The 27,968-nt window shown below is 48.4% G+C and overlaps 1 protein-coding gene and 1 pseudogene across 1 annotated transcript; one reads left to right on the top strand and one right to left on the bottom strand.

Moving 5' to 3' along the window:
• Positions 1-178: 178 nt before the first annotated feature.
• On the bottom strand, positions 179-26,472 carry Bsdc1 (BSD domain containing 1). Its single transcript, XM_052177460.1, has 11 exons — positions 26,405-26,472; positions 26,099-26,159; positions 22,421-22,537; positions 20,238-20,405; positions 17,306-17,360; positions 14,794-14,909; positions 14,337-14,405; positions 14,067-14,145; positions 12,747-13,217; positions 3,469-3,572; positions 179-1,563 (listed from the first exon to the last, which is right to left on the bottom strand). The coding sequence occupies exons 1-11, from the start codon at positions 26,413-26,415 to the stop codon at positions 1,531-1,533; spliced, it is 1,284 nt and encodes a 427-aa protein (XP_052033420.1). The 5' UTR covers positions 26,416-26,472; the 3' UTR covers positions 179-1,530.
• LOC127681857 (uncharacterized) lies at positions 17,851-17,958 on the top strand (annotated as a pseudogene).
• Positions 26,473-27,968: the final 1,496 nt, after the last annotated feature.

Raw genomic sequence — 27,968 nt, 5'->3', positions numbered from 1 at the left:
GGCCAAGTGGAGTCAGGAAGAGGCCAGGGGCATCCTTAGACCCAGGCCACACCCACCCATGTGCCCAGTTCCAGGCAGAAAGTCACACTTGCAATTGTGGAAGTCACTGCCAAGGGGGACAAACATCCCCAGACACTGGCTTCTGTTCAATCACTTTAATGCTGTTATGGCAAATCTGTAAAAGGTTCAGGACAAACTTTTATTTTTGTTCCTTTTTAATTACAAAACTAACAGCTGTTAGAATTTTTTTCTTTACTTTTTTTCTTTTCCCAGCTACAAAATACTCTGGGGAGATGCATTATAATTTAAAATATATAATATTGCACAAACAACCCAAAGGTTAATTAAAATAATTACAAAGAGAAAAACCCATCCCATCAAAAAAAAAATTTAGCATTCTGTCCACCCTACCCCTTTCACTGAAGGCTTGCAGTGCCCACATTCCCAGGGAGCCTGGCCGGCTCCTTTAGATGAGTCACTGGTGGATGCACCAGCACGCAGTCACCAGAACAGCATGTGTGCCGCACCAGGGCACCAGGTCTTCAAGCGCCCTGTCTCAAGAGAGGAAGAGCCCCAGGCTGACGGTCTTCAGGAAGGAGGGCCTCTGCAGGAGATAGGAGTCTCAGGATGCTTGCCCCAGCATATCAAGAACAGAGGGCTGAGGAGAGGCTGGCCTGGTGATGCACCGTGAGTACTCATCTCTGCTTTTACTTCATACAGCTCAGAGCTGGCTCGTGCCTAAGCTATGGGAGTCAAGGCATCTGCTGGGAGCAGTTATCCTACCAGGCAACACACTGAAGGGCCTGAAGGGGCTCCCTCCCTTCTTGGGGAGGGTTAGAAATACAAGAGCAGTCTCTTGCAGTGGCACACGTGGGCTAAGGACTTGGGTGTGTCTGACATAAGCCCTGGGAAGGTGTAGGGATCTCCGATGGGTTAGAGAAGACTCAAGGTTGGTCTTAAGATCCTGAACCCCGTAGGACTTTTCCAGGAACAGGAAATGGTTGGAACGGAGACTCCAGAGAGGCAAATTTCCCAGAGATGATTGCCTCGTCCTCATTGGGACAGGAACGAAAACGGTGTTCACTGTTCCTGTGTAGCCAAGGGCAGGTGGCATGGCCTTTCTTACTGGCTTACTAGCTTATGGGGTAGTGCGTGTTGTCTTCAGAGAGACCAGGGCTTCAGCTCTTGTCCCTGCAGGAGACAGCTACCCCTCTAGGTCTCCCAGCAGGAATCCCTACAATAGCAGGGAAATGCAGGCTCTCCGGTGATGGGATACGGGTCCTCCCCTTAGGTCATCCTAAGGTTGGCACAAATCAGACTTCTGCATCTGTATTTGAAACGGCTCTTCCAAGGTGTGAGCAGTGGGCCAGCAGGGAGCCACCAGGTTATGTACCAAGTTCTGGATAGCAGAGGCCATTTGGGGAACATTCTCAGTGTCTTCCAAGGCTGGCCGAGGCCGAGACTAGCGAGCGAGCGAGGGAGATGGGATGTGCCGTGGGTGGGTGGGGGAGCTGCTTGCTGTAGCTCCCCTCATTCCCAGTCCTCCCACTCTCCATCTTCCAGCTGCAAAGGTGAGGAGAGAATGAGAACAAACACTGAGCCACGCCCTGAGCCCATCTTCTCCCGAGCTAGGCGACCACTGCACCAAACAGTCCTTGGCTTTAGGGAGTATGACGCAGATGCCTGAGAGAGGCTTGCTGCTTCGGTTGCCTCAGATGCAAAGGAAAGATTTCCATTAACTACACTCAACTCTGCATGGGATGCTTGCAGAGTCAGGCCCCAGAGGAGACGGTATCCTGCTGCAAGAGCTAATGTGTTACTTTTGGTTGCTGTCCTTTTCGTTTGTTTTATTTTGTTGTGTTTTGTTTTGAGATAAGATTTCTCTGTGTAGCCCTGGCTGTTTTGGAATTTGCTGTGTAGATCAGGCTGGTCTTGAACTAACAGAGATCTGCCTGCCTCTGCCTCCTGGAGTGGTGGATTGAAGGGCTACACCACCTCCACCCAGCTAAAACTCTTCCTTTTTTTTTTTGTTTTTTTCAAGACAGGGTTTCTCTGTATAGCCCTGGCTGTCCTGGAACTCACTATGTAGACTAGGCTGGTCTTGAACTCAGAAATCCATCTGCCTGCCTCTGCCTCCCAAGTATTGGGATTACAGGCCTGCCCAGCCTTTCCTTTTGTTAACTTTAAAGCTTTACGGAGTCTGGCCTTGTGCGCCTGTCCCAGGTCAGATCGACTCCCCTCCCCTCCTGTTGGGGTGTTCTCTTTGCACAGGCTTCTCAGGGGCTCTGCCGTTGAACTTCCTCGTACTGCTGGCCTGTTCTCAGCTGAGCCGCCCACAGAGGGCCTGAGTGGGGGCTTAGGAGTGCTGACGGTCAGGCTTTCTTGTATGTTTGTTTTCTTTCAGAGCTGGGGATAAGACTCAGGACCCCCTGAACACTTTCATGAGCATTCTACCACAGAACTATATTCCCGGGCAAGCACATTCGGAGAGCTAAAGGACATGAGCTAGCAAGAAGTCAGTGATAATTCCTCCCACCCACGGGGGTGGGGGGGTGAAGGAAGGAAAGGAAGAGAGGTGGGGGGAAGAAGAGGAGGAGAGACAGGAGTGGGGGAGAGAGAAAGGAGAGAGGGCCATATACACAGACTGAGGCTCACAGGCAGACCATCTCTTTAAACTGTCTACTTCTTTTAGTTTTGCTTTGAGACAAATCACTTGTGTAGCCCTAGTTTTCCTAGAATTCACTATATAGACCAGGCTGGCTTTGAACTAAAAGTCAAGAAATCTGTCTGCCCAGTCTCCTGAGTGGTAGGATTATATGTGTGCCATGTCATGTCTGGCAGAAATGGGGAGGTAGTAAAGAATAAAAGCAATAAAAGGCCCATTAAACTTAAACTATGGTCACTAATGTCTATGGATGACATCTTATGACAGGCACCCCACCTACCGTGGTTACATGGTTTACCTCACTACAGCTTCTAAGACAGCCACTATCAATCTTGTATTTTAGATGAGGAAATAGATGTTAAATGACTCAGTGCAAAGCCTTCTTCTGTCACTAAGGCCAGGAACTTGCTAAGGTCTCCTAAGTTCTAAGGCCACGACCGGCGCTCAGCATCTCTGTCCATCTCCGCCCCGCCCCCCCCACACTCTAATGAGCACTGGGACCACACTGGGCGGGCGTATGTGCCACCGTGCTTGCTCAGTATGTGCTTGTTTTTTCTTGTTTCTTGGGTGACTCTGATACAGAGCTAAGGTCAAGAACTCCTTCATGCATACACCTAGAACGGATCAGCAGCAGAGCCCGATGACTGTTATAGGCTTGACTGTAAAGCCTCATCTCTCTTCCTGCAAGCATTAGCTCAGACAGATGTAGGGACCTGCCTGTGGAGGGTGGCAGGGTTTGCTGGCAGAGCACCTCTACCCTGCTGCCCATGGACTAGCTTGTCCTGCTAGCGAGACCTACTCACCTCACCAGAGGCATCCACTTTGGAAAGCGCCATCTGCACTTCTTCTTCAGTCATGTCCAAGTCAAAGTCCTTCTCCCAGTCCTCGCTGATGTCTGTGCTCGAGCCTGGAATCGTGAGCCACATGTAAGAAGCACCGTGTGACATGGAGGGAGTCTAAAGATGGCTGGCTAGGCACACTCATTCGTGTACCTGTGCATGTGCTATCTTTAAAGGGGATGACAGACAACACACAACGTCTTTATAACCACTTTTAATCGGGCTTGATGATCTCACTTGTAGACGTCTAAGGAAAACTCCTGGCAGCAGTATCGTGGCTCAGTAGGAAACAGGTAACACACTCGAGGTCTAGTGAGATCCCAGCAACACAATACACACTACACACTCAGAGCTAGGGCTAGAGCTCAGCGTTTGCCTACATGAACAAAGCCATGGGTTCTGTCCCCAGGGCTGCAGAAAACCAGGGGTGGAGGCATCTGCTGTGTTCTCGAGCACTTGGGAGGCAGAAGCAGAAGGATCAGGAGTCTAAGATCAGCCTTGACTACATTTTTCTAGGCCAACCTGTCTTTTTTTTTGAGCAGGGTCTCACTATAGAGTCTCGGTTGTCACCAGGCTTGAACTTATACAGATCCACCTGATTCTGCTTCCCAAGTGCAGGATGAGACCCTGTCCCCCCCCCCCCCCCCCCCGCCCCCTTTTCAAATAGGACTGATGTAATGGTCCTAGAGAAAGACTGTTCTGTCTTCATATCCATGCCTTGACACAAGTGTGCTCTCTGTCTCTCTCCTCTAAGGGTGAAAAAAAAATTACCTTGGCTCTTCCTGAGAGACTTTAGCCCTGGCTGGCCTGGAACTACAGGCCTTGAAGCACCACCTAGCTGACAAGCCTATTTTATCCTATTTACAATTCTTTGAGACAGGGTCTTTGAGGCAGGGTCTCAAGCGTCCCTGCTTCAACCTCACTATGTAAAGATTCTCATTCCTCTACTTCCTAAGTGACGGGATTCCAGTGTGAGATGCGCTAGGTTTATACAGTGCTGAGGGGTCACTGTGCACGCTAGGCTCTATTCCCTTCCTCCAGTCACCTTCCCCTGCACCCTGCTCTTTCCCCGATGCGTTTATTTTGTAACATAACAGCTAACTGTACTCACTGTCCAGTAATGGAGGAGTATAGAGAGCTCCAGGGAGAGGAATGTGTATTTTTTCCTATATAGTCCTAGAACATCAGGGACCATATAAGTTGTTACCTAATATTCTTAGACCTTTTGTTTAAGTCAGCAGTTGGACTACTACTGTCCATGAACCAAATTCAGTCCACTGTTTCTATGAACACAGGGGCCGGCAGGATGGCTTGGTGGGTAAAGACCCTTGTCAAGTTTTACAACCTGAGTTCCATTCTCAAAATACATATGATGGAAAGAGAACCAACTCGCAAAGTGTTTCTACTTGTGGATGCACAGGTGTACACAAACACACACACACACACACACACACACACACTGCAGAGATGGCTCAGTGGTTAAAAGCACTTGCTATTCGTTCCCTAACTCCAGCTCCAAGGAATCCAGAGTCCTCCTCTGACCTCTCAGGGCACCAGACATTCATGACAGACACTGACATATGTGCAGACAAAACACTCTTACGAAATCTTTAAAAAATTAAAAACTATATAGGTATAGCGGCACATTCCTTTTCTTGTTTTGAGACAGTTTGAGACCCTGTCTCAAAAATAAAAACTTTAGCCAGGCGGTGGTGGCGCACACCTGTAATCCCAGCACTCTGAGAGACAGAGGCAGGTGGATTTCTGAGTTCGAGGCCAGCCTGGTCTACAGAGTGAGTTCCAGGACAGCCAGGGCTACACAGAGAAACCCTGTCTCAAAAAAACCAAATCCAAAAAACCAATAAAAACCAATAAAAACCAATAAAATAAAATAAAATAAAATAATAAAATAAAAACTTTAAGGTCATTGGCAGGGGTGGTGTACCACGCCTCTTTATTCCAGCACTCAGGAGGCAGAGGCAGGCAGATCTCTAAGTTTGAGGCCAGCCTGGTCTACAGAGAGTTCCAGGACAGCCAGGACTACACAGAGAAACCCTATCTGGAAAAAACAAAAAATAAAAAATTGAAAAAATAAAAAATTAAAGTCTTTGAAAACACTTTTGAACACATCTGTGTGTCTGTTTACATATCGTCTGTGGGCATTCCATGTGTTGTTGACAGCAGAGCTCACCGTGTCAGCAGACTCTACAGTCCAAAGAACTTACAGTATTTATGACCTGGCCCTGCTCATAAATTTTCCTCCTCTCGCTTTGTACGGTTCTCACACAGGGTGATGACTACTTTAAACATACTTGGGCATGGTTTCTTCTAGGCAATATTGAAACCCTTTATGTTAAAATCAGTAAGAAATGAACTGCAAAATCTGCTGTTGTACATGTAAGGTCCCTGGAGCATGGCAGACCTGGGCTAACCATTACACCTACTGTGTAGTACTGAGCAAATTATTCTGAACTGCTAATTATTCAATTATGCCGGAAAAAAAAAGTGCGGTGTGTGTGTGTGTGTGTGTGTGTGTGTGTGTGAGTGTGCAGCTGAGCCGGCAGAGATGCCCAAAGCCTGAAGTTTGATCCCAGCACTCAAAGGAATCCAGGGGTGGTGGAGCTCCCTTGCAGCACTTAGGAGTCAAGTTCAAAAGGTCATCCTCTACTATTTAGTGAATTCAAAGCCAGCCTATGAAACATGAGATCCAGTCCCAAATGTAGCTCTCGGCAAACCACTGTCTTTTCGAAGACCACTGAAGAAGCTTCTAGAACCAGATCCCTCCTCACCCCTGCATTCTGACTCTGCAGGCCAGGTGTAGCCCAGGATTCTGTATTAGATCCTGGTTACTCTACAAAGAAATGAGCTGCTGTTTGAGAAATAGGTGTCACGTGCAATTACATGTTCAAATGCAATGGATGTTTAACAAATGGAGAAGTAGGGCCATACATTTCTTTCAAAGGCCTTGTCTCTGAGTTAAGTAACTTACATGTCCCATCCCGCAAGTCAGAGCAGATCTCCAACCAAGACTCAAGTTCTGATCCTGTCGGACAGTCTCCTGGTACTGTGCCTGCAGGACATGCTTCCGTTTATCTGTTACTGTGGCTGGCTTCCTGTGGGTCAAAAGCCAGGCTCCTGGCTAAGCTAGGCTGTGGCCAGGACAGCCTCTCCTGATCTCTGGACCTTAAAGCTCTCTTTCAGTTTATATGCTAGAGCAGACCCTTCTAGAAGCAGATGCACCGACTAGCTGTTGGGAGCATTTCGAATCTGCCCTCTGAGCATGTATCAACAGTTTACACAGCACAGAGGGAAGACATCGATGGCACAGACGGGAGTCACTTGTCCTGTCACAGAGGGCAAGTTACGAGATCTGTTTAAGAACCGTAATAACAGAGTCTTTTGTTTTGTTTTCCTGGTGATTACTAACCTGAGGGTCTATCTCCCAGTTAACTTTTTGTGTCACTATTTTTTTACTTCCGCAGATAAAGAGAGATTAGAAACAGGTTCCACAGGTAATAGTGAAGCAGGCCTTTAACACAGGGCCACAGGCCACACACTCATCCCAACTTCCTTCCCTGCTCTGCTGAGGGGCTGAAGAGGCAAGCACGGTCTGGCACAGTCCTGATGCACACAGACCCAGCCAGCGGGGATGTGGTGTGGGTGTCAGAGGGAGAAGGCCTCAGTACCCAAGCTTCCTCTTGTCCCTTCCATTAAATACAGCCCCATATCCAGGCCACGACACAGCACAGCCGGGTCAATGTAACCTCTCTTTTTAAGGTTTTCTTCTATCGGAGAGGGATGACTAAGAACAAAGTATAGCATACATACGTGTGGTGACACACACTTGTAACCCAGTGCTGCAGAGGCAGAGGAGGAGGGGAGAGGAGGCAGAGAGGCAGAGGCAGAGGCAGAGGCAGAGACAGGAGGATTAAGAGTTCAAGAAAGGCTTGGGCAGGAGCAATGACTGACCAGGCAATTCGGGCTGTGTCCTGCTCCTGCAGAGGACCTCGGCTCGTTTCCCGTGCCCATCAGGAGGCTCCAGGGGAGCTGACACCTTCTGCAGCTGCCTGAACTCATGGGCACATAACCACACACATACATAACCAGAACAACTAAGGGGGCTGGGGAGAGAACTCAGGAAGCAGGAGCACTGCTCTTCTTGCTCAGGACTGGGGTTCAGATCCAAGTTCACACACAGCCGCTCATGGTCATCTGTAATTCCAGCCCAGGGGATCTGAGGCACTATTCTGGCTGTTGCAGACATACACGCGGTCTACAGAGTGAGTTCCAGGACAGCCAAGGCTACACAGAGAAACCCTGTCTTGAAAAACAAAAACAAAACAAAAAAACCCAAAAAACCAAAAACAAAAAAAAAAAACAAAAACAAAAGGAAGATACCTTAGTCAATTCAATGCTCGCCTTGAGTGTATAAGGCCCTTGGTTGGACGCCAACACCATGTAAACTGCTCATGATGTCACTCCCAACATTTGGGAAGCAGGTAGAAAGCAAGAAGGATCAGAAGTTAAGGTTCTCCTCAGCTATGTGGCAAGTCCTGGATTCAGTTTCTAGTACCAGAGAGAAACCCTCCGCTGCCTGTCCTGTTCCCACTGATCCTGTCTTGAGTCACACTGGCTTCCTTCCCACTTGTCTTGGGGTGTGTCCTATCTCAGGCTGTGTGTGGAAGGTAGAAGATGGCTAAGAGCACCAGTCACAGGTCAGTTGTGTAGTCTCAGTCCCTATCTGATCACCTGCCTTGCAGCCCAACTCTAAATGGAACTGTAATTCTTTGTGTGTGTGCATGTGTTATACGTGTGCAGATCAGAGGAAAACCTTGGGTATCAAAAATCAAAATTTTAAATTTTTTCAGAAAGTTATTACTTTTGTCTGTTTGTTTGTTTTGAGAGAGGCTTTCACTCTGTCCTGGTACTTGTTCTATAGACCAGGTTGGCTCGGAACTTAGAGTCGGCTGCCTCTGCCTCCTAAAGGCTCATGCCCCTATGCCTGGCCTTAAACATGTATTGCTAACCATGTGTGTTAACTTGTGTGGGGGTTTGTCTTGAGTACAGATAGATCTGAGGCCATCAGACCCCGGTGCAGGTGTGACAGGCAGCCTCAATCCCCCTTAGATGTGGGCACTGGGAACTGAACCCAGGTCCTCTGTTCTTAACTACTGAGCCACCTCTGGCTCCCTACAAATCAAAGTACACACTGTATCTGTATGAATCCTTTGTGTGCATGTATGTGTACCACATGCATACCTAATGCCCAAAGAGGCCAGAAAAGGAAGTCAGATCTCTGCAACTGGGTTCTGGTTGGTGAGCCAGCACATGGGTGCCAGGAATCAATCCCACCCATTATTCCATCCCTTTGCCTGATAAGATCTCACAAACTACTGCTGTGATCGCCTCCACCCCTCCCTGCCCGACAAGGTCCCCAGTAGCCAAGGAAGACAGTGAATTCCTTATTCTCTCACCTCTGCCTCCCTGCACTAGGATTACAGAAGTGCACCAGCAGGCCTGGATTTTGTTTCTTTCACATACTTGGATGTTTTTCTTATTTTACCTGGCGAAACTTGAAATATTATTAATCCCAACTTTCAACTAATCTGTACCTGTGATGAAACAAGGGCTCATGGCTGACAGAAGACCAGGGCTCGCCAGGCCTGATGCATATTGCTGCAATCCCACCGCTTAGGAGGCAGAGGCAGGAGGATCCTGTGTTCATGGCCAGGGCTGGGGAGTGGGCTCAGTGGTTGTGAGGGTTCATTGCTCTACAGAGGACAAGAGTTTAGATCCCAGCACCCACATCAGGTGGCTTGCAAACACCTGTGACTTCCATTGCAAAGGATCTGATTCCATCTTCTGGCTTCTATGGACACCTGAATACACAAAGCTTACATACAGACATATAAATAAACACTAAAATGAATCTTTAAAAAATTAAGGAGGAGCCGGGCAGTGGTGGCGCACGCCTGTAATCCCAGCACTTGGGAGGCAGAGGCAGGCGGCTTTCTGAGTTCGAGGCCAGCCTGGTCTACAGAGTGAGTTCCAGGGCAGCCAGGACTTCACAGAGAAAACCCTGTCTCAAAAAACCAAGAGTCTGGGGTACATAGTAAGGCCCTGACTCACAGACCACTTTGCAGGGCGGGGAGGTACAACAGAGATGGTGGAAGTCACTTCAAGTCCATGACCACAACCCACACCTGTCAGGCCCACTGAGTACTCCCCCACCTTCCTACAGACTGTCCCAGGCTTCAATGTGATCTCCCTGTTCCCATGCGGGAAGCTGAGCTTTTCAATTTTATCATTGGAGTGCAGCTGACACAAAGCCCAGAAGAGAGAGTATCAGATCCCTTGAAACTGGAGTTATAGATGTTGTGAGAGGCTCTCGTGGATGCTGGACCCTGAACTCAGGCCCTCTGGAAGTTCTTAAGTGCAGAGCTGCCTTTCTATCTTTGTAGCCCCTCCCCTTCCCCCTCCCCAACAGGGTTTCTCTGTGTAACAGAGAACAGCTCTGGCTGTCCTGGGACTCTGAGATCCGCCTGCCTCTGCCTCCCGAGTGCTGGGATTAAAGGTGTGCACCACACTACCCAGCCACCTCTATAGTTTATCAGTAGAAAAATAGGGAACTGCACAGATCTTAGAGGGCTTTGTGAATCTCTAAAGGACAGGCATATCCAGTGCTTAACACAGGTCTAGATACAGAAAATAAGAGCCTATCACCTGTCATTACCACAATGTTGGTTGCATTTTGTTTTCTTTGGACAATTTGACACAGCTAGGGTCAGCTGCCTAAGAGGAAACCACAACGAAGAAACTGCCCCCTCAGCCTGGCCATTCTGTGGGGTGTTTTCTAGAAGGATGTGGGAGGGTCCAGGCCACTGTGGATAGTGCTACCCCTGGGCAGGTGCTCCTGAGTTGAAGAAGTAGACTGTGCAAGCCACGGAAAGCAAGCCAAGCAGCTCCTGCCCTGAAGTTCCAATCACTTCCCTCAGAGATGGACTGTTACTTGGAAGTGTAAGATAAAACAAAGCCTTTTCTAGCAGGTTGCTTCTGATCATGGTGTTATCACCGCAATAGAGAACATTCTTTTCCCCAAAGCAGGGCTCTACCAAAGTTGCTCCCCCAAGTGAGGGCTATCATAAAACAATCTCCATTTGCAGAAAAGAAAAGTAGGGGCCTGGAGAAGAGCAGTGACTTTCCTAAAGTCACATAGTTTATGAGTGAGCTGAGCCTCCAGGTTCTGCCATTTTCGGCACTCAGTCTAAACCTCTGAGTCCAGCTCATGATGTTAGGGTCTCAATTGCTATTTAAGAACCCACTCAGAGGCTGGAGAGATGGCTCAGTGGTTAAAAGCACTAACTATTCTTCCAGAGGTCCTGAGTCAAATCCCACCAACCACATAGTGGCTCACAACCATCTCTAGACAAACAAATAAAAAAACCCAACCCACTCAGGCTGGGTGTGCTAATCCTAGCACTCAAGAGGAAGAGGCAGATGGATCTCTGTAAATTCCAGACCAGCCTGGTCCACATAGCAAGTTCCAGGCCAGTCAGGAATTCACAATGAGACCCAGTCTCAAAAAACAACAAACAAAAGAGAACTTTCCCGCGCTCTGTGTCTCTTTACTCGAGGAGGATGGGAGGGGAGCTTTAGCCGTAAGCACTTAAACCTGGCTTCCAGCTGACAGGAGCCCAGCCCCCGCGCCAGCTCTCCACCTGTGTCCTTGGTGAGCCACTGCTGACGCTCAGTCCTCACTTCTCCGAATGCCTCCAGTGTCAGGCCTGCCCCATACTGCTCATGTTTCATCACAAAGCCTGTCCCCGCTGCCCTACCCGCCTCTATGTCTCATAAAGGGCAGGAGGAGCTGAATGGATGACCTCACTGAACAAAGCAGAACAGAAGCACTGTGTTACACACTGGAGACTTGGCAGTTTCCGTCAAGGAGCAAGCGCACGTCAGCTCCTGACGGAGGCTGTGCCGGGCCCATTTATCACTTCCTGCAACAAACTGTCATCTTGCTGCAGGCTAGGGCTCACCTGGAGGGCAAACTTTATGGCAGCCTGTCTGTCAAGGGTGGCGATCTGCACAGAATCTTGGGAGACAGATCTACCCTTGCCTTTAATTCCTGGTGTTAGGAAGGTTGTTCTTTCACAAACATGGTCTCCAGCCTAGGACTCCATCACTCAGACATTGCTAAGGCCCTGCTGTTGGAACTGGCTCACCTAAGGCCCATGGCATCCACTTCACCCCTTAGGCCAGGTCCAAGGTGTCTCCATGTTCATAATAAAAGGCTGGGAGAGGCTGACTTCCCCAGGACAGGTAGAAGGCCTCTAACATCAGCAGCACAGGAACCCCCAATGGGGCAAAGCTGCATTGTTTAAAAGGCCATAGAGGAACCAAGGGGAGGGGAGTCGAGGGGAGGGGAGGGAGGGGAGGGAAGGGAAGGGAAAGGAAGGGAAGGGCGTGATCACAGACTCAAGGCCGACACCCTGACACTGAAGCTAGGCTTCCCACTTCGTGGTCACAGCAATTTTAAAAAGCTACTTAACATTTCTAGACATCTTTTTTCTCATCTGAAAACTAAGGAGAATATGGACCCGAGGCATGTGATATAGGTGAACATTAAAACCACGTGACAGCACGGGCCAGCATATACTTCCTTTTGCTGACTTTAAGAACCCTACTGTTCTCGGTGGCTGGGCATAGTGACTCATTCCTATAGTTCTACCACTTGGGAAGCAAAGGATCCAGGAGTTAAATGGCCAAGCCTAGGCTACAGTTTCAGGCCAGCCTGAGGTATATAGTGAGGCCTTTCTCAAAAAGCCAAAGCCAGAGGCTAGAGACATAGCAGAGAAGTTAACACTGGCTGCTCTGACAGAGGACCTGGGCTTGGTGCTTAGCACCTACACTGTATCTTCAGTCCCAGGAGAGATCTAATGCCCTCTCCTGGACTCTGTTGGCACTGCATGCATGCGGTACACAGATTAAAAATCAAAACACCCACCCTCAAAACACCCCACAACAACAAAGCTGAAACCAAGGCAAACAAAAAGACCCCAACAATTTCCAAAGGCGTCATTCTTCGTTCACCGACAACGTAAATGTTAGCTAATACATATGGTAATATGTATGCAGCTACCCTCCCATGACCACAAGCGAAGGGCACAGATCCACACACAGGTGGCAGAGCTGGCTTGCTCCGCTCATACATCCGCTGGCACGCAGACCCCCAGACCTACCTTTCTTGCCATTGTTGGAGGGGGTAGACTTCCCACTATCTGAGTTCAGCTCGAACACTCTTAAGTCTGTGGGCACCTCTTCTCTCAGGGTCTCTACTCTGGCTGGAGGCCTGGGTTCTGGGCCACTGGCTCGGCCTGCAGGGCTTAGGGGCTTGGAGGGAACTGGGGGTGGGGGTCCAGTTTCACCCTCATCCTCAGCCAGACTCTGTTCTTCCAAAGATGCCTCAAGCAGCTTTTGGGACAGGTCTTTGGGTAGCTCTGGTGCCTCAGGTGCAGCTGCTGGGTTGGCAATCTGTGTCACGAGGGAGATGCTCTCACTGCTCTCTGAGGGGGTGGCCTCTGCAGGGGGCACCACTAGAATCTCTTCACAAGGGCTCCGGGGTGCAGGCTCGTCTTCAGGGGCTGTAGAAGTTTTGGTCTCTTTTGGAATCTTTGCCTCTTTTGGAGATGGTGCAATGCCTTCAAGCTCCTCTGTGGAAAGACAGGTAGGGGAAAGAGGGAGTGGAACCTCAGTCAGCCCCAAGACAGCCTTGAACCCCGCACATCCTGCCGTGCTTTCCACGATGAAGGTGGCCCGAGTCCCTATGGCAACTCCAGCACAGGGAGACATCCCTGCTAGTCAGTCGCATGCGTACTGTGGCCAAGCTGAGCTGTGACTCACAGCCTGAGTCAGGGAAGATATGTGAAAACCAAGGCCTGAAGAATCTGCTCTGGGTTTGGGCCAGACTTGTCTCGCTCTGCAGCCAGCACTTACTCAACCTGCTACCTCAGGGAGAAGGACAGCGGCTTCTGCTAAGGGCTAACCACGGAGTAAGCTCTTAGTGCAAGCTGGACATACAGTGTAAGGATTTAACGATTTAACCCATCCTGAGCTACAGTCTTGTCTTCTCTCTTCTTTTTAATGTTGTTTTGAGATAGTCTCTTTATGTAACCTTGCTGACCTAGAACTCCCTATGTAGACCATGCTGGCCTCGAATTCATTGAAATCTGCCTCCTGAGTGCCAGGCCCTTGAACCACAACCTTGTGGTCTTATGTAGAAGGGTGTTGGGGGTATGGACTCTAAATTTTTAGCATGCTCCTCAGTAACTATGTAACACAGTAACACAGCAGGTTCATGTGTGACATGGCAAGCTGTCCTAATGGCACATGTCATTTCTGTATCCACACTCTGGGTCCCATGAGCCCTGTGTGACAGGCTGCTTGCCATTTCTGACTGTTCACTCGTATACTGTCTCACTCTGGCTTTTCCCAGGGATGCCATGTCTCTGAGGCCTAGAGTACCACAGACTTAGTCACCATCTCATTTCACTGCCTCTTACCTTCTTCCTCTTCCCAGCCAGGCTCTTCAGAGATGCTCTGGTCTGCCCGCTGCTTCAGGGCATCCCTCCGGGCCTGCTCCTGAGGGTGGGTGAGTAATGTCCGGGAGGTGAGGGCTCCTCTCAGGTCAGGGCTCCTCTCAGGCCCTGCTCCTGACCCTAGAGCCCTTGCCACCCTTGAAGGACTTCAACTCTTTCTTGTCTTGACAAAAATCCAGCCCGCTTCCCCCAGTGCTGGGGGTAGGGTTGTCTTCCTGGGTTAGCCCAGCATACCTGTTCAAGTTGGTGGACTTTATAGAAATACCGGTGCCAGAATTCTGAATGGGAGACAGCTGCTGGAACCTGGAGGGATGGGGAAATGGAGGTGAAAACTTGGGAATAATGTGTGGAGTCGTTACCAGTCTGTTCCCAGCCACTCTTGCAGCCTAGACACAGGGCGTGGGTTACAGTAATTGTCAGAGTCCTTCCACCCCACTTTAGTTCCAAACAGATCCACCTTCTGGGACAAGCTTGGCCAAGGAAGGAGAACAATACTCCCATACCAGTTTGCTGGTCTGGCTCTCACCATTCTGTCTGGCAGAAAATGGCAAATTAGCCTCTTCTTGGCAGTTTCTTAGCTCAGCACAGGCCCATCGGGCTGCACAGGCTCTCCCATTACACGGCCTTCCCACTTCCTAACAGCTCAGGCTCAGAGCCAGCTGAGGGCCTGACCTGACAGCAGGATCCTCACCATCTTGGTGTAGAGGGCTCGGATGGAGGGGCTGCCTACAAGGAGCTCCGAGATCTCGCCTTTCTTCTCCTCCAAGCAGAACTGGGAAAGCCAGGCATCAAACAATTCCGGGGGCCCTGTAGAGGGACAGACACTGACAGTCAGTGCCCGGGGGCCCTGCAGAGGGACAGACACTGACAGTCAGTGCCCGTGTCTAGGGAAAGAACACTTGGACTACAGAGAACACTTAAGCCTGGACTTGAACAGTAAAGAAGCTGGGTGGTGGTGGTACACGCCTGTAATCCCAGCACTCTGGGAGGTAGAGGCAGGGGGACTTCTGAGTTCAAGGCCAGCCTGGTCTACAGAGTGAGTTCCAGAACAGCCAGGGCTACACAGAAAAACCCTGTCTTGAAAAACAAAACAAAACAAAAAAAACCAAAAAAAAAAAAAAAGAAAAGGAAAAAAGAGATCAAATCAAAAATATAGCCGGGCAGTGGTGGCGCACGCCTGTAATCCCAGCACTCTGGGAGGCAGAGGCAGGCGGATTTCTGAGTTCGAGTCCAGCCTGGTCTACAGAGTGAGTTCCAGGACAGCCAGGGCTACACAGAGAAACCCTGCCTTGAAAAACAAAAAGAACAGTAAAGAAAGTGTAAAGGATCTTTCCAAAGCCATTTGTCCAAGGGGGACAGGGTGAGACAAGGTGAAGGGTGGGTGAGTTCTTCCGAGCTCGGACTCTCTAGAAAGGACTAGTCTCCAGTATCACCTATCTCTACTGCCACTTCAGTCCTCTGCAAGCTGCCATGTCTGTCTGTCCTCCCTTAGGTCATGTGACCAGGAACCCCCCCCCTCCTCTCCCCGTTCCTTTCCTCCTTCTCTGAACATATTCTAAGTCTTGCCTAAGCTCCTCTTTTCCTTTCCTTTGGTTTTGCTCATGAGTCTCCCTTAAATTACTTCAGTCTCCTCTTCTGACAATTCCTATTTCTTTGCTACCCAGAATCCACCCTGGACTCCGGATCCAGCTGCTGTCATAACACAAGCTCATTCATGTTCCCATTTAGTTACGGCTGGAAACGCTGCAGACATGCCAGCTCCTTCCGTACCTACCGGCTCTGGTTCTGCTTCTCAGGCTCGCCTCTGCCCCTGGCCTCACCCCGACCGACACGGGCTCTCTGGGCCCTGCATCACCTGCTGCCTTTAGTCTCATCCTTACAACACAGCCTCAAACTCTTCAATAGTTCTCTACAATTCTACAATGTGAGCTTTTAAAGCTCGGGTCTACACGGGGGAAATGTGGCTGTGTATTTTAGCCAGTATTTTGCTATATAGTCCTGGCTAGCCTGGGATTTGCTATGTCGATCATGCTAGCCTCAGACTCACAGAGATCTGTTTGCCTCTGCCACCCAAGTCAGTGATTAATAAAGGCATGCACTAACATGCCTGGCCGTGTAACATAAAATTTTATAGAAAAGGCCCATCATTGTTTGTTTGTTATTTTTGAGACAAGGTCTCTCTATGTAGCCTGGGCTATCCTGGAACTTACTGTGTACACCAGGCTGGCCTCAAACTCACAGAGCTGTGCTGGCATGTCTCCTGAGTACTGGGCCATCACTGGGCTCATTGTTTTGGTCAGTTTTTCCTTTTGTTTTCTGGTAGTAGAGATTGAACCGACGGCCTTGTGTATGCTAGGCAAACATACCCCAAGTCCGTTTCGTACTTCAGTACAAAGTTTTGCTAAATTGCCCATGTTGGCTCTGAACTCATTATATAGCTCTGATCTTTCAATTCTCCTGCCTCAGCCTCCAAGTAGCTGGTATTATAGGATTAAGCTATTGTCCCTGCCTGTTGACAGATTTTAAAGTCCTCTATGACAAAAGAAAAGTCTAGACCCATTACCAGGATCTTTCCTGACCAAACACAGCCTGCTCATTCTGACACACAGCCTCCCAGCAGCTCCCTGGCTGCTGCCACAGCCTCATGAATTCTGACTTAGTGTCCCCAAACAAGGGCTCCCTGTCTTTTCTGATTTTTCAAACATACTCTTACCCTTGCCTGAATAACCTTCCACTCCTAAATATTACTTGTAGGCTCCACAGGCTGGGTTAGGTGCATCCCTCTGGACGCGTACTACCCACCACACCCGGCTGAGCCAATCTACTCTTTATACCTGTGCTTGATTCCTGCCTCTCCTCTCTCTCTTTGCAGCCTGGTTCTGAAGGAATGGCCAGTCTGAAGGCTTACTCATTTCTGGCTTCTAGTTTCCAGAATGGGGCATAGTAGATGGGAATGGGGGGAAGGGGGAGGCTGGGGGAGCAGTAGGGTTGTCTGAACAGAGAAGGCAAGGGACCCTAAGAGCAAAGTCTCTTCCAGAAACAGTTAGGGTGAAGATACTTGAGGCTCAGGGAGGAAAGGGACAGAACTACAGAGTATAAGATATATACAGGCCCTACTCTGTTCCCAGTATGTAGGGGCTACTTGGTGTGTGATATCTAAAATAGAAACCCATGATCCACAGGGCCCACTGCTGCCCCCTCACCGTCAGGCTCGTTGCAGTACGTTGCCGGGTCTGACTGCAGACTGTAGAGGCGAGCCTGAAAGTAAAGACAAGAGTGAACAGAGATTCTGGGAAAGTCCCCTCTGTGCACATATGAATCAGCTACAAGCCGGGCCCCTGCTGACTGTCAAACCCATGGGACACTCATCAGACATCACAGTGGCTAATCCCTCAGGAATGCCCACAGAAAAATAGTCTCTTACCCAATATTCCAATCCTGAGAACTAAGAGAATATAGTAAGCAGGATATACAATCATATGTACAACTTGTTCTGAAATATGTGAAACTAAAAACAAAGTCAAGCCAGGTGGTGGTGGCGCACGCCTGTAATCCCAGCACTCTGGGAGGCAGAGGCAGGCGGATTTCTGAGTTCGTCGCCAGCCTGGTCTACAGAGTGAGTTCCAGGACGGCCAGGGCTATACAGAGAAATCCTGACTTGAAAAAATCAAAATCCAAAAAACCAAAACCAAAAAAAACAAAAACAAAAACAAAGTCAAATGCAATTATGCTAATAAAGTCCAAACTTATCGCTTCTCGGCCTTTTGGATAAGATCAAGTGTAGTATCTGTTCTTATCAGTATAAAGTCCAAACTTAAGGGCAAATTGTGAAATAATATAATTGTCCCCAAATTAAAGTCTAACAAGCCAGGAAGTGGTGGCGCATGTCTGTAATCCCAGCACTTGGGAGGCAGAGGCAGGCGAATTTCTGAGTTGAAGGACAGCCTGGTCTACAGAGTGAGTTCCAGGATAGCCAGGGCTACAGAGAAACCCTGTCTTGGAAAAATAAAAACAAACAAACAAACAAAAAATCCGACAAGGCTGAGTGGTGGCACACACCTTTACTAACCCAGCACTTGAGAAGCAGAGGCAGGCAGATCTCTGTAAGTGTAAGGCCAGCCTGATCTACATACCAAGTCCCAGGCCAAACAACACTATACAGTGATATTATATCTCAGAATAAAATTAAAATTAAAAAACCCATTAGTGGGCTAGAGAGATGGTTCAGGGGTTAAGAGTGTTGACTGCTCTTCCAAAGGGTGTGAGTTCAAATCCCAGCAACCACATGATGGTTCACAACCATCCATAATGAGATCTGATGCCCTCTTCTGGTGTGTCTGAAGACAGCTACAGTGTACTTACATATTATAAATAAGTAAATCTTTAAGAAAAAAAGAAAGAAAAGCCCATCAGCCAAGCTGGGCAGGGGCAGCACAGGCCTTTAGTCCCAGCCCTGGGGAGGCAGAGGCAGGCGGATCTGAGTTTGAGGCCAGCCTGATTTAGAAACAAGTTCCAGGACAGCCAGCACTACACATAAAAACCTCGTTTTAAAAAACCAAAAACCAAACCAAAACAACCAAACAAACAAAAAATAAAGACAGACAGAAAGGAAGGAAGGAAGGAAGAAAGAAAACCCATCAACAATAGCCAGGCATAGTGGTAATTCCTTCTAATTCCAGCAGAGGCGGAGACTGATAGATCTCTTGAGTTTGAGGCGAGCCTAGTCTACAGACTGAGTCCCAGGACAATCAAAAGTACACAGAGAACTTCTGTCTTGATAAACCCAATTATTACTATTATTACTATTAGTGTTCCATCAACAATATCTTGGACTTGGATATATTTGCTTAGCGTATATAAGACCAACATAACAGGAGACAAAGTTAGGCCCAGCAAAAGAGGAAAAAAAAACCCAATACATTTTAGAGCCACTCTACCAAGTGCCCTATAATGCTCTGCTCCACTAGGGCCACAGGAAGCCTCAGCTGAGAAAAGAAAGGCTCCTTCTTCCGCACAGGGTCTGTCTGCATGGGAACGGTAGTAAGTGAGTGCTGGCGATGGGTCGCTCGGATAACTTAAGACTCTCACCATAAAAAAAAACCTCACAATTCTGGCACATGCTAGTGAACAGCACCAGTAGTGCACGTGTGGAACGGGCCTGTATGATAAGACGCCACGAGGCCGGACTGCCTTGACACCACCCTGGGAACTCAAGAGAGACTGACCACGCAACAGGAGACAGACAGACAAACATGCTGCTCTAGCTGCTGTCCACGGGTTCTAACGGTTACACTGATTTCTAGCAGAGTCCCAAATGTGAAGCACGTTATGCCCCAGAGATGTTCTCAGTGCCCTAACTACGGCTGAAGCCAAAAAGGATTCAAACGTGTAAGACCAGGAAGTGAAGAGATAAATGATGCATCTGTCCTCATCTGCAGCCGTGTAAAGGTGCTTAGGAGAGCCTAGGAAAGATGCTGACACCTCGCTACACAGCTCTTCAAAATAATACATTTGAAATGTCTGTTTTAAAAGGAAAAACCAGGCCGGGCTGTGGTGGTGCACGCCTGTAATCCCAGCACTCTGGGAGGCAGAGGCAGGCAGATTTCTGAGTTCGAGGGCAGCCTGGTCTACAGAGTGAGTTCCAGGACAGCCAGGGCTACACAGAGAAACCCTGTCTCAGAAAAACCAAATCCAAAAAAACAAAAAAAAAACCAAAACCAAAAACAAACCCAAACTATCTTTACTCATGTTTGTGAACAACGATAGCAGTATGGAAGGCTGGGAGCCTAGGAGGAAGCACAGGTATCTCTGGGTAATGAAATCATGGGATTAGAAATCAGTTCCTTTGATCCCAGAACTTGGGAGGCAGGCGGAGAGATCACTTGAGTTCTAGGCCAGCCTGGTCTGCTGAGCAACACAGACAGATAGGGAGGTTACACAGAGAAACACTGACTCAAAAAAAGCCAAACGAACAAATGAACAAAAAAAAAAGAAAGATAGCAATTACCTACGTTTTTATTCGAGTTCCCCATTATACAAATCTAAGTATATTTTTAGCCTGAACACATTATTGCTAATGTGGTCAAAGGTTGGTAGGGAAAGCTTCCAACCTCCAGCAATGCTGCCAGTGGATACCTTGGTGCCATCATATGGCTCAGCTGTGCCAGAGGGTGTACCCATCAGGGTGATGACATCACAGTCGATGGTTTTGTCTGGAGAGGGGGCAAAGGTATCTGAGATCACCCCTAAGAAGTCGGATAACCCCTTCTTCACTTTTTCTGTTGCTCCTGAAGAGCCTTCAGTCTGCAGAGAAAACCAAAGAGAGAGGACAGTGTACTAGGGGCAGGATGCATCTGGGGTCCAGGTGAAGCATCAGAAGGAGTATAGGATCAGAGATGTGCAAAAACCCTTCTCCCCATCTCAGACTGGAGGAGGTAATTAGAGCCCTCCAGTCCCAGTTGGGGATGTAGAACATGGCCAAGATAGGCATGAAGATAGCTTCAACTGGTTGTTACAACAAAATATCAAACTATGTTGATCAAAAAGTGTTGGGAGGGCTAGAAGGCTCAGTTAAAAGTGCTCACTATGCAAGTCTGAAGACCTAAGTTCTGTCCTAAAGACTCATATAAAACGCCAGGATTGATGACAGAGCTAGGGAGGCAAAGACAGGCAGATCCCTGGTGCTCGCTGGCCAGAGGGCAGAAAAGAGTCTGGCAAGCTTCAGGCCCAGTGGGAGACACTGTCTTAAGAAACATGGCGGATGGCCACGGAATGCCTGAGGTCATCCTTGCTTCTAGAGGCACCTGCATACAAGCATGTGAACCCATATGTACTTCCAAGCCCATGTGAACATGTGTGTATACATACATACATACATACATACATACATACACACACATACATACATACACACACACACACACGTTATTCTAGCAGGAAAGGTGGCCTGGGATGGGTGGTAGTTTTAAATCCCAGGTCTAATACTGGTGGGCTATGAGTCCATCTTTTGTTACCTGACATAAACAAGTTTTTATTACTGCTAAGGAAATAAAATATCCTGTGCAACTGGGTGGTGGTGGTGCACATCTTTAATCCCAGCACTTTGGAGGCAGAGGCAGGCAGATTTCTGAGTTCGAAGCCAGCCTGGTCTACAGAGTGAGTTCCAGGACAGCCAGGGCTATACAGAGAAACCCTGTCTTGAAAAAAACCAAATCCAAAAATCCAAAAATCCAAAAAAAAAAAAAAAAAGACTAAAACTATACTTACCCTTGACCTTTTCTATCTTGTGTAATAAAATATTATGACAATAGGCAAAAATCCTAACAAGAATAATATTCACTGAAGATCTGTGCACAATACCAGAAGTGCAACAGGAAACTGAAGGCTTTTTAAATTTACCTAAATGAAGACCAGGCTGCTTGTGACAATACAGAATGAGGCCTGCAATGATGTAAGGGAAAAGTCATGTAAGGAGCTGGAGAGCCGGCTCAGCAGTTAATGAGGACCCGGGTTTCACTCCCAACACCAAGGCGGCTTACCACCATCTCTAACTCCAGTTCCAGGGGATCTTACACCTTCTTCTGCCCCCCATGGGTACTACTACATGCATGTGGTACACAGGTGTACATGAAGGCAAAACACCCACACATATTAAATAATTAAATAAAGGTGTTTTTTTAAATTTTAATTTGCATTAGTGTTTAACCTGTATATATTTGTGAGGGTGTCAGATCCCCTGGAACTGGAGTTCCAGAGAGCTGTGAGCCACCATGTGGTTGCTGGAATTGAATCCAGGACCTCTGGAAGAGCAGCCAAGTGCTCTTAACCGCCAAGCCAATTCTCCAGCCCTATAAATAAATATGTGGAAGAAACAGTAGTTTAAGGCCATTCTCTAATTCGTAATTAACTTGCGACTACACTATGCTATTTGAGATGGAAAAAAAATAAAGTATTAAGGACTGGTAAGAAGGCTCAGTGGATAAAGGCACATTGCCAAGCCAAATGTTAACGGCAGTTCCCTTCATTGGAAGGGAGTTCTTTTATACACACATACAGGCACCACACACTTGTTACCTACATTTTCTACAATGCATGATTTTGCTAATGGAACACATTACAGATGTAGGAAAACTATTACTCACTCTAAAGCTTATCTGCTTGACAAATACTTCCTTTAAAGTGGGAGGAAAAATATCCCTTTCTCCCCACACTGTAAAAATAATCACCTAATGAGAGAAAAGTTGGGGGTGCCCACTCGGTTCCCAGGGCAGAGCAGACCGTGAGGGGCGGGCGGTCGCTCAAGGCGTGGGAGTACTCACGGCCAGCTTCTCCTTGACCACACTGGCTGTGGCCGCTATGGTGCAGGCTGTGTCATGCTGTACCACCTGGGTAAATTCTGTCAGGTCCCGCTTCATGAACTCCAAAGCTTCAGTGGACTACGGAAGACAGAGAAGAAGGACAAGGCTGGCAGACTCCATCATCCCGTGTGCCTGGGCCTCTCGGCACCAGACAGGCATGTGGAAACGTCGAGTGACCTAAGAGTCGGAAGAGTGACATAGGGTACAGCGCTGACTTGTCCCAATTCTGTGACCTGGGATTACCTAGACTAAGGACTGAGTCTCAGCTTAGGCCCTCTTAACTACGTGCCCACAAGTGAGTCCACTCAGTCAGTCATTGGTTTTCTCCTAACAAATAATCTCAAAACCAGAACAGTATTATAAAAACATACACATATTTTCCATACAAGCTTTTAAAACTGGATATGGTTTTTTTGTTTTGTTGAGTTTATGAGGCAGGGTCTCTCTCTGTATCCCTGGCTGTCCTGGAACTCACAAACTCACCTGTCTCTGCTTCCCAAGTGCTGGGATTAAAAGAGCCTTTTTTTTTAAAATCCCAGAAGAGTGGATCCTCCCCCAGGTCTTGGTTCCACTCTTCCTGGTTTGTCTTTCCATTAAGTTTCTTTGGAATGAATGATATTTGCCTGTCCAGCTGACCTGTCCCAGAGGTAGCCTGAGCCAGCTGGTGCTTGCTGCCTGCTACGTCTGACTTCCTCATAGCCTCATATCGCGTTTGCCAACTCCAGGACGACTTCCTGGAGCACCTCTGACCACTCCACCTGGCAGGTCCTCTCACTTCACATGGGGTCAGTCACCTGAATGTTTTCTTTTGAGGAGGTTTACTGTGTTGGCTGACCCTTCTCTCTCTGCCTTCCTCCCGAGTGCCGAGATCACACCTCTGCACCATCACGCTCAGCCGAAGCATGGTTTTTGAGTACTCTGGTTTTTTCATTTTGTTTTTCCTAGGATGGGTCCACCTACTTCTGACCTGGCGTGATTCAGTGGGACAATAAGACACCACTAGGAGGGTGAAGCAGTAGGGACACAATGAGATTCTCATTTTTAATATGTCACTGTAGTGACTGGCACATTTTAAGCCATTCAGAGTCAAGGTGACCATGAGATAACTGGGTAGTTATCCGGGAAGAGCTCAGCACCAAAGGGTCTACAGAAAGCAACAGGAGAGGCGCACAGTAAGAGTCTGCAGGGCATACATAGTTTTGAGCTGAGGACAAAGACCTTCAGAGCCTCATCTTTAATGGGTAGGCAGAGAGACAGGCGCTGTCAGGAAAAAGAAAAAAACCTGTACCAGTGTGTGGAGAACTGCGAGAGTTACATCACAAAAGTTGAAAGGGTGATGGTTCAAAAAAGGATGAGGTTGGGGGTGCGGACCATGTTAGTGTCAACTGCTGCAGAAAGTTCCAGAAAGATAAGGGCTAAAGAGTACCCAGTAGAGCTGACAAGTGTGAAATGTGTGTCAGCACAGATAAGTGCATAGGTGATGACTTCAGGGCTGGGGAGGGAGCAACCCAAAATCAAGCTTATTGATGTAATAAGGTATGCCAGGCTGCTGAACACAGACTTGAGGGAAGATTTTCTGAAATCAAGGAAGGGGGAGAGAAAAACAAGAGGAAGAAAAGGTCTGTTGGGGGTGCAGCTCAGACCAATCGAGACCAGGGCATCTGCGGTGGGTGGGTGGGTGGTGCACAAAGCACCGAGCGGTCTCTAATGCTGCGTCTATGCACACACGTGGATGCATAGGATGGACGTACAGGCGACTCAAGGCAGGAGCAAGAAGGAAGCAGAGAAAGGCAAATTATACGGCCCTCCCAAAACAGGACAATATATGTTAAGAGAGCAGGAAGACACCGGCCCAGATGGAACTGAGATGGGCAGTAAAGACGGCAGCAAAGGAGAGAGGGAAAAGACGAAGAAAATTGGTGACTATGGGTTTTTTTGTTGTTGTTTTTTGGATTTGGTTTTTTTCGAGACAGGGTTTCTCTGTATAGCCCTGGCTGTCCTGGAACTCACTCTGTAGACCAGGCTGGCCTCGAACGCAGAAATCCACCTGCCTCTGCCTCCCAAGTGCTGGGATTACAGGCATGCGCCACCAAGGCTCAGTGGTGACTATGTTTTACTGAGTCACTTAATAAAGAGGGAGTGCACCGGGCGGTGGTGGCGCACGCCTGTAATCCCAGCACTCTGGGAGGCAGAGGCAGGTGGATTTCTGAGTTTGAGGCCAGCCTGGTCTACAGAGTGAGTTCCAGGTCAGCCAGGTAATACAGAGAAACCCTGTCTCGAAAAAACCAAATCCAAAATACCATAAATAAATAAATAAATAAATAAATAAATAAATAAATAAGGAGGGAGTGCCTGTGTAGCACCTAGAGTGCCACATGTTGTCCTAGTGTTCTGCTTATTATCATGGAATCCTCATGGCATCCCCATTAGATAGGTACTGTCACTTCACTTTACAGGTGAGGAAGTGAAGCCTTGCCCAGTCAAATGCTAAGCACCTTTAATCCCAACACTCCAGAAGGGGGGGGGAGACACGGGAACTCTATGAGGTTGAGGCCAGCCTGGTCTACATAGAGTTCTGGGGCAGCCAAGGGCTACATGGGCAATGAGACTCTGTCTCAAAAAAAAAAAACAAACCACCACTACACCACCAATAACAACAACAAAATAACTTGCCTAAGTTCCCAGAAATGTAAGGAACTAAAGGGAGAGATTAAGTCTCTTAATGAGATCAGCCTTGAAACACAGGGGATGTCCTCATCCAACACCTACTGAATATCACACTTTCCATACACGCTTCTTTGAGGTCTCATATTAATCTTTAGTGTAGACTCCTGCTTCTTTATCTTCAACAAAACAGCCAGTACAGGGAATTCTCAGATTTGCTGAGCTGTAGCTTGAGAGGAGGCTATCCAGGAGAACCCAGACCAAGTCGAAACAAAACAAAACAACAACAACAACAAAACCTGTTCCTAAAGCACTAGGCTGATTGGAGATCAGAAGGCTCTTGGAGTCTGCCCTTGAAGCACTTTGCTTAAGGTAAATAGTAATTAGTTATTCTAGGAATGTGGGATAAAACAGGAACACCAACTGGTATTGCCTACTTCGGGGACAAGCATTAGTCACATCACAGGCATTACTTAGCGAGCCACCTCCCCAGGTCTCCACTCTCTGGCCATGCCCATCCCCTCTGCAAACCACTCACAGAGGCACCATCAGGTACTGGGCATACGGCAAGCCTCTCTCTACCCGGATCCTAGCTTTACACCTTTGCTACACCTTCCTTGGCATGCTCATGACTCCCTAGCATAGACAAAATGTTAGGTACTTCCCTTTCACGGTATTCACAACAGTAACTAAGCAGCTATTTTGCTTGACTGCTTCCACACCAGACAGAGCTTTGCGAGGCCCAAGACTGTCTGTTTGGTCTGTATCCTCCCAAGTGTCTGAGGTAGTGATTGACATATATTCTAATAGTTAAATTGCTGTTTAAGTGTAAGGTGTTGTTAGTGGTGGTGTTTTACCCTTTTCTTTCAAATGGCCTCACAGAAGCTCAAAAAATCCAGGCAGAGGCTAGCTGGGGTTGGGAGCAAAGAGACGGCCGCGGTGCCCTGCCGAGAGAAAGGTGCTAGCCCGGCTTACCTTCTCTTTGACTGTCTGGTAGCTCTGCTGCAGCCAGCTCCGCCACCACCCCACGTCCTCCCTGTGGAGTGGAAGACAGACACATTTGACGGCCCTGCTGTGCGACTCCTGCCCAGCCTCCGCTGTGGCCGGCGGATGAGGCTTCTCGGGCGGCTTCCCCATGCCCTCGCACCACGCCTCCACTCCGTCCTTTCAGCTCGGTCCGCACCCGCGACGGCAACCTGTCCCCAACAGGGACCCTGGCCCAGTACCCCAACCCTTAGAGAACCCAGGCCCCAACGCCAGAAAGCGGAACGACAAGCTCACCCTTCCGCCATCTTGCCAGCATGACATCACCACTATTTACCGACCTTTGACTTCCGACACGGCACCGCCCCCTCAGGCTCCGCCCCCAAGAGCGTTCCCCTATCAAAGCAAGCGCAACTCTCCGCCCAATCCCCGCCCCCCTGCAGCAATGTGTCCGGCCTTTGTCCAATCCTTGTCCCCAAATCTATTTGTCCCGCCTCTGAACTCTCGATCCAATCGTATTTAAGATTGTCCTCGGATCCCACCAACTAGCCGCTAGCTTTCCCGGTAGTCCCTGACTACAGTGGCCAAGTTCCGCAGGCTCGTTAGACTGCCAATTAGAAGGAGAGGGGCCGGGTTCGAACGTCGCGTTCTGAGACCCTAGTGCTAGGACCGCCCCCCTTTGTGAAACCAGGGGCGTAGCAGCTCCTTGGCGTTCTGCTCAAGGCTAATTCAGCAAGCTCGGATTGCGGACCTCTGAGCCAGAGGAAGGCTGTGGGGAGAATTTCGAGGCTACTTTAAGCTGTCCTCGGGATGGCTCCCAGTATCATTCGGAGAGGCAGACACACATTCATTTATCACAACCATAAGCCCAGTTCAAGAAAACGTTAGCTTAATGTGTTCTGGAAAAATTCTGAGACCGACTGATGCAGGGGAGTTGAGGTCTATTGAGTTTTTCAATAGAAAAACTGAGGAAGGGGGATTTACGTAGATCCTGCGGCCCTACCCACTACCGCAATTTAAGCAAACCCCACCCTCAAGCCAACGGGAGTTTGACTCACCGAGTTAGACTCCCCTCCTCGAAGGTTACACCTTAGTTAAGGTCATCACTGCTGCCTGATCCTTACCTGCTTCTTACCTGCTTGAGGAACAAGCTATACTAATTCTTCTAGTGTTCCCCAATGCAGCCCATCTAACTTTAAAAAGACTGTTGCTGCCAGGCAGTGGTGGTACACGCCTTTAGTCCCAGCACTTGGGAGGCAGAGGCAGGCCGATTTCTGAGTTGGAGGCCAGCCTGGTCTACAGAGTGAGTTCCAGGACAGCCAGGACTATACAGAAAAACCTTGTCTCGAAAAACCAAAAAAATAAATTGTTGCTGGTATTTCTCCTGTCTAAAAGACTAACAAAACACACCTTTCCCTGCTCTAAACGAGACAGGGCCTTGCAGGTAGCCAGGACTGGCTTGGAACTTGTGTAGTCAAGATGGCTTTCAACTCTTCTGCCTCAGCCTCTCCATGTCAGGATTAAAGGTGTGCGTGCACCCGTGTGCCTGGTTTAACAACCCGACTGCCTTTTGACACCACGCTACTTCCCTGATTTCTCCATAGTGGAAAACTCTTGTTTTAATTATTTAATGTCTCCTCCTTTTTTTCTTTTATTATGTTTTGATTTTTTTTTTTTTTTTTTTTTTTTTTTTTTTTTTTTTTTGAGACTGGGTTTCTCTGTGTAGCCCTGGCTGTCCTGGAACTCATTCTGTAAACCAGGCTGGCCTCGAACTCAGAAATCCGCCTGCCTTTGCCTCCCAAGGGCTGGGATTACAGGCGTGCACCACCACCGTCCAGCATGTTTTGATTTTTTTTCAGTT

Source organism: Apodemus sylvaticus, chromosome 3, assembly GCF_947179515.1.
Source record: "Apodemus sylvaticus chromosome 3, mApoSyl1.1, whole genome shotgun sequence".
NCBI lineage: Eukaryota > Metazoa > Chordata > Mammalia > Rodentia > Muridae > Apodemus > Apodemus sylvaticus.
This window is presented reverse-complemented; position numbering and strand designations above follow the sequence as displayed.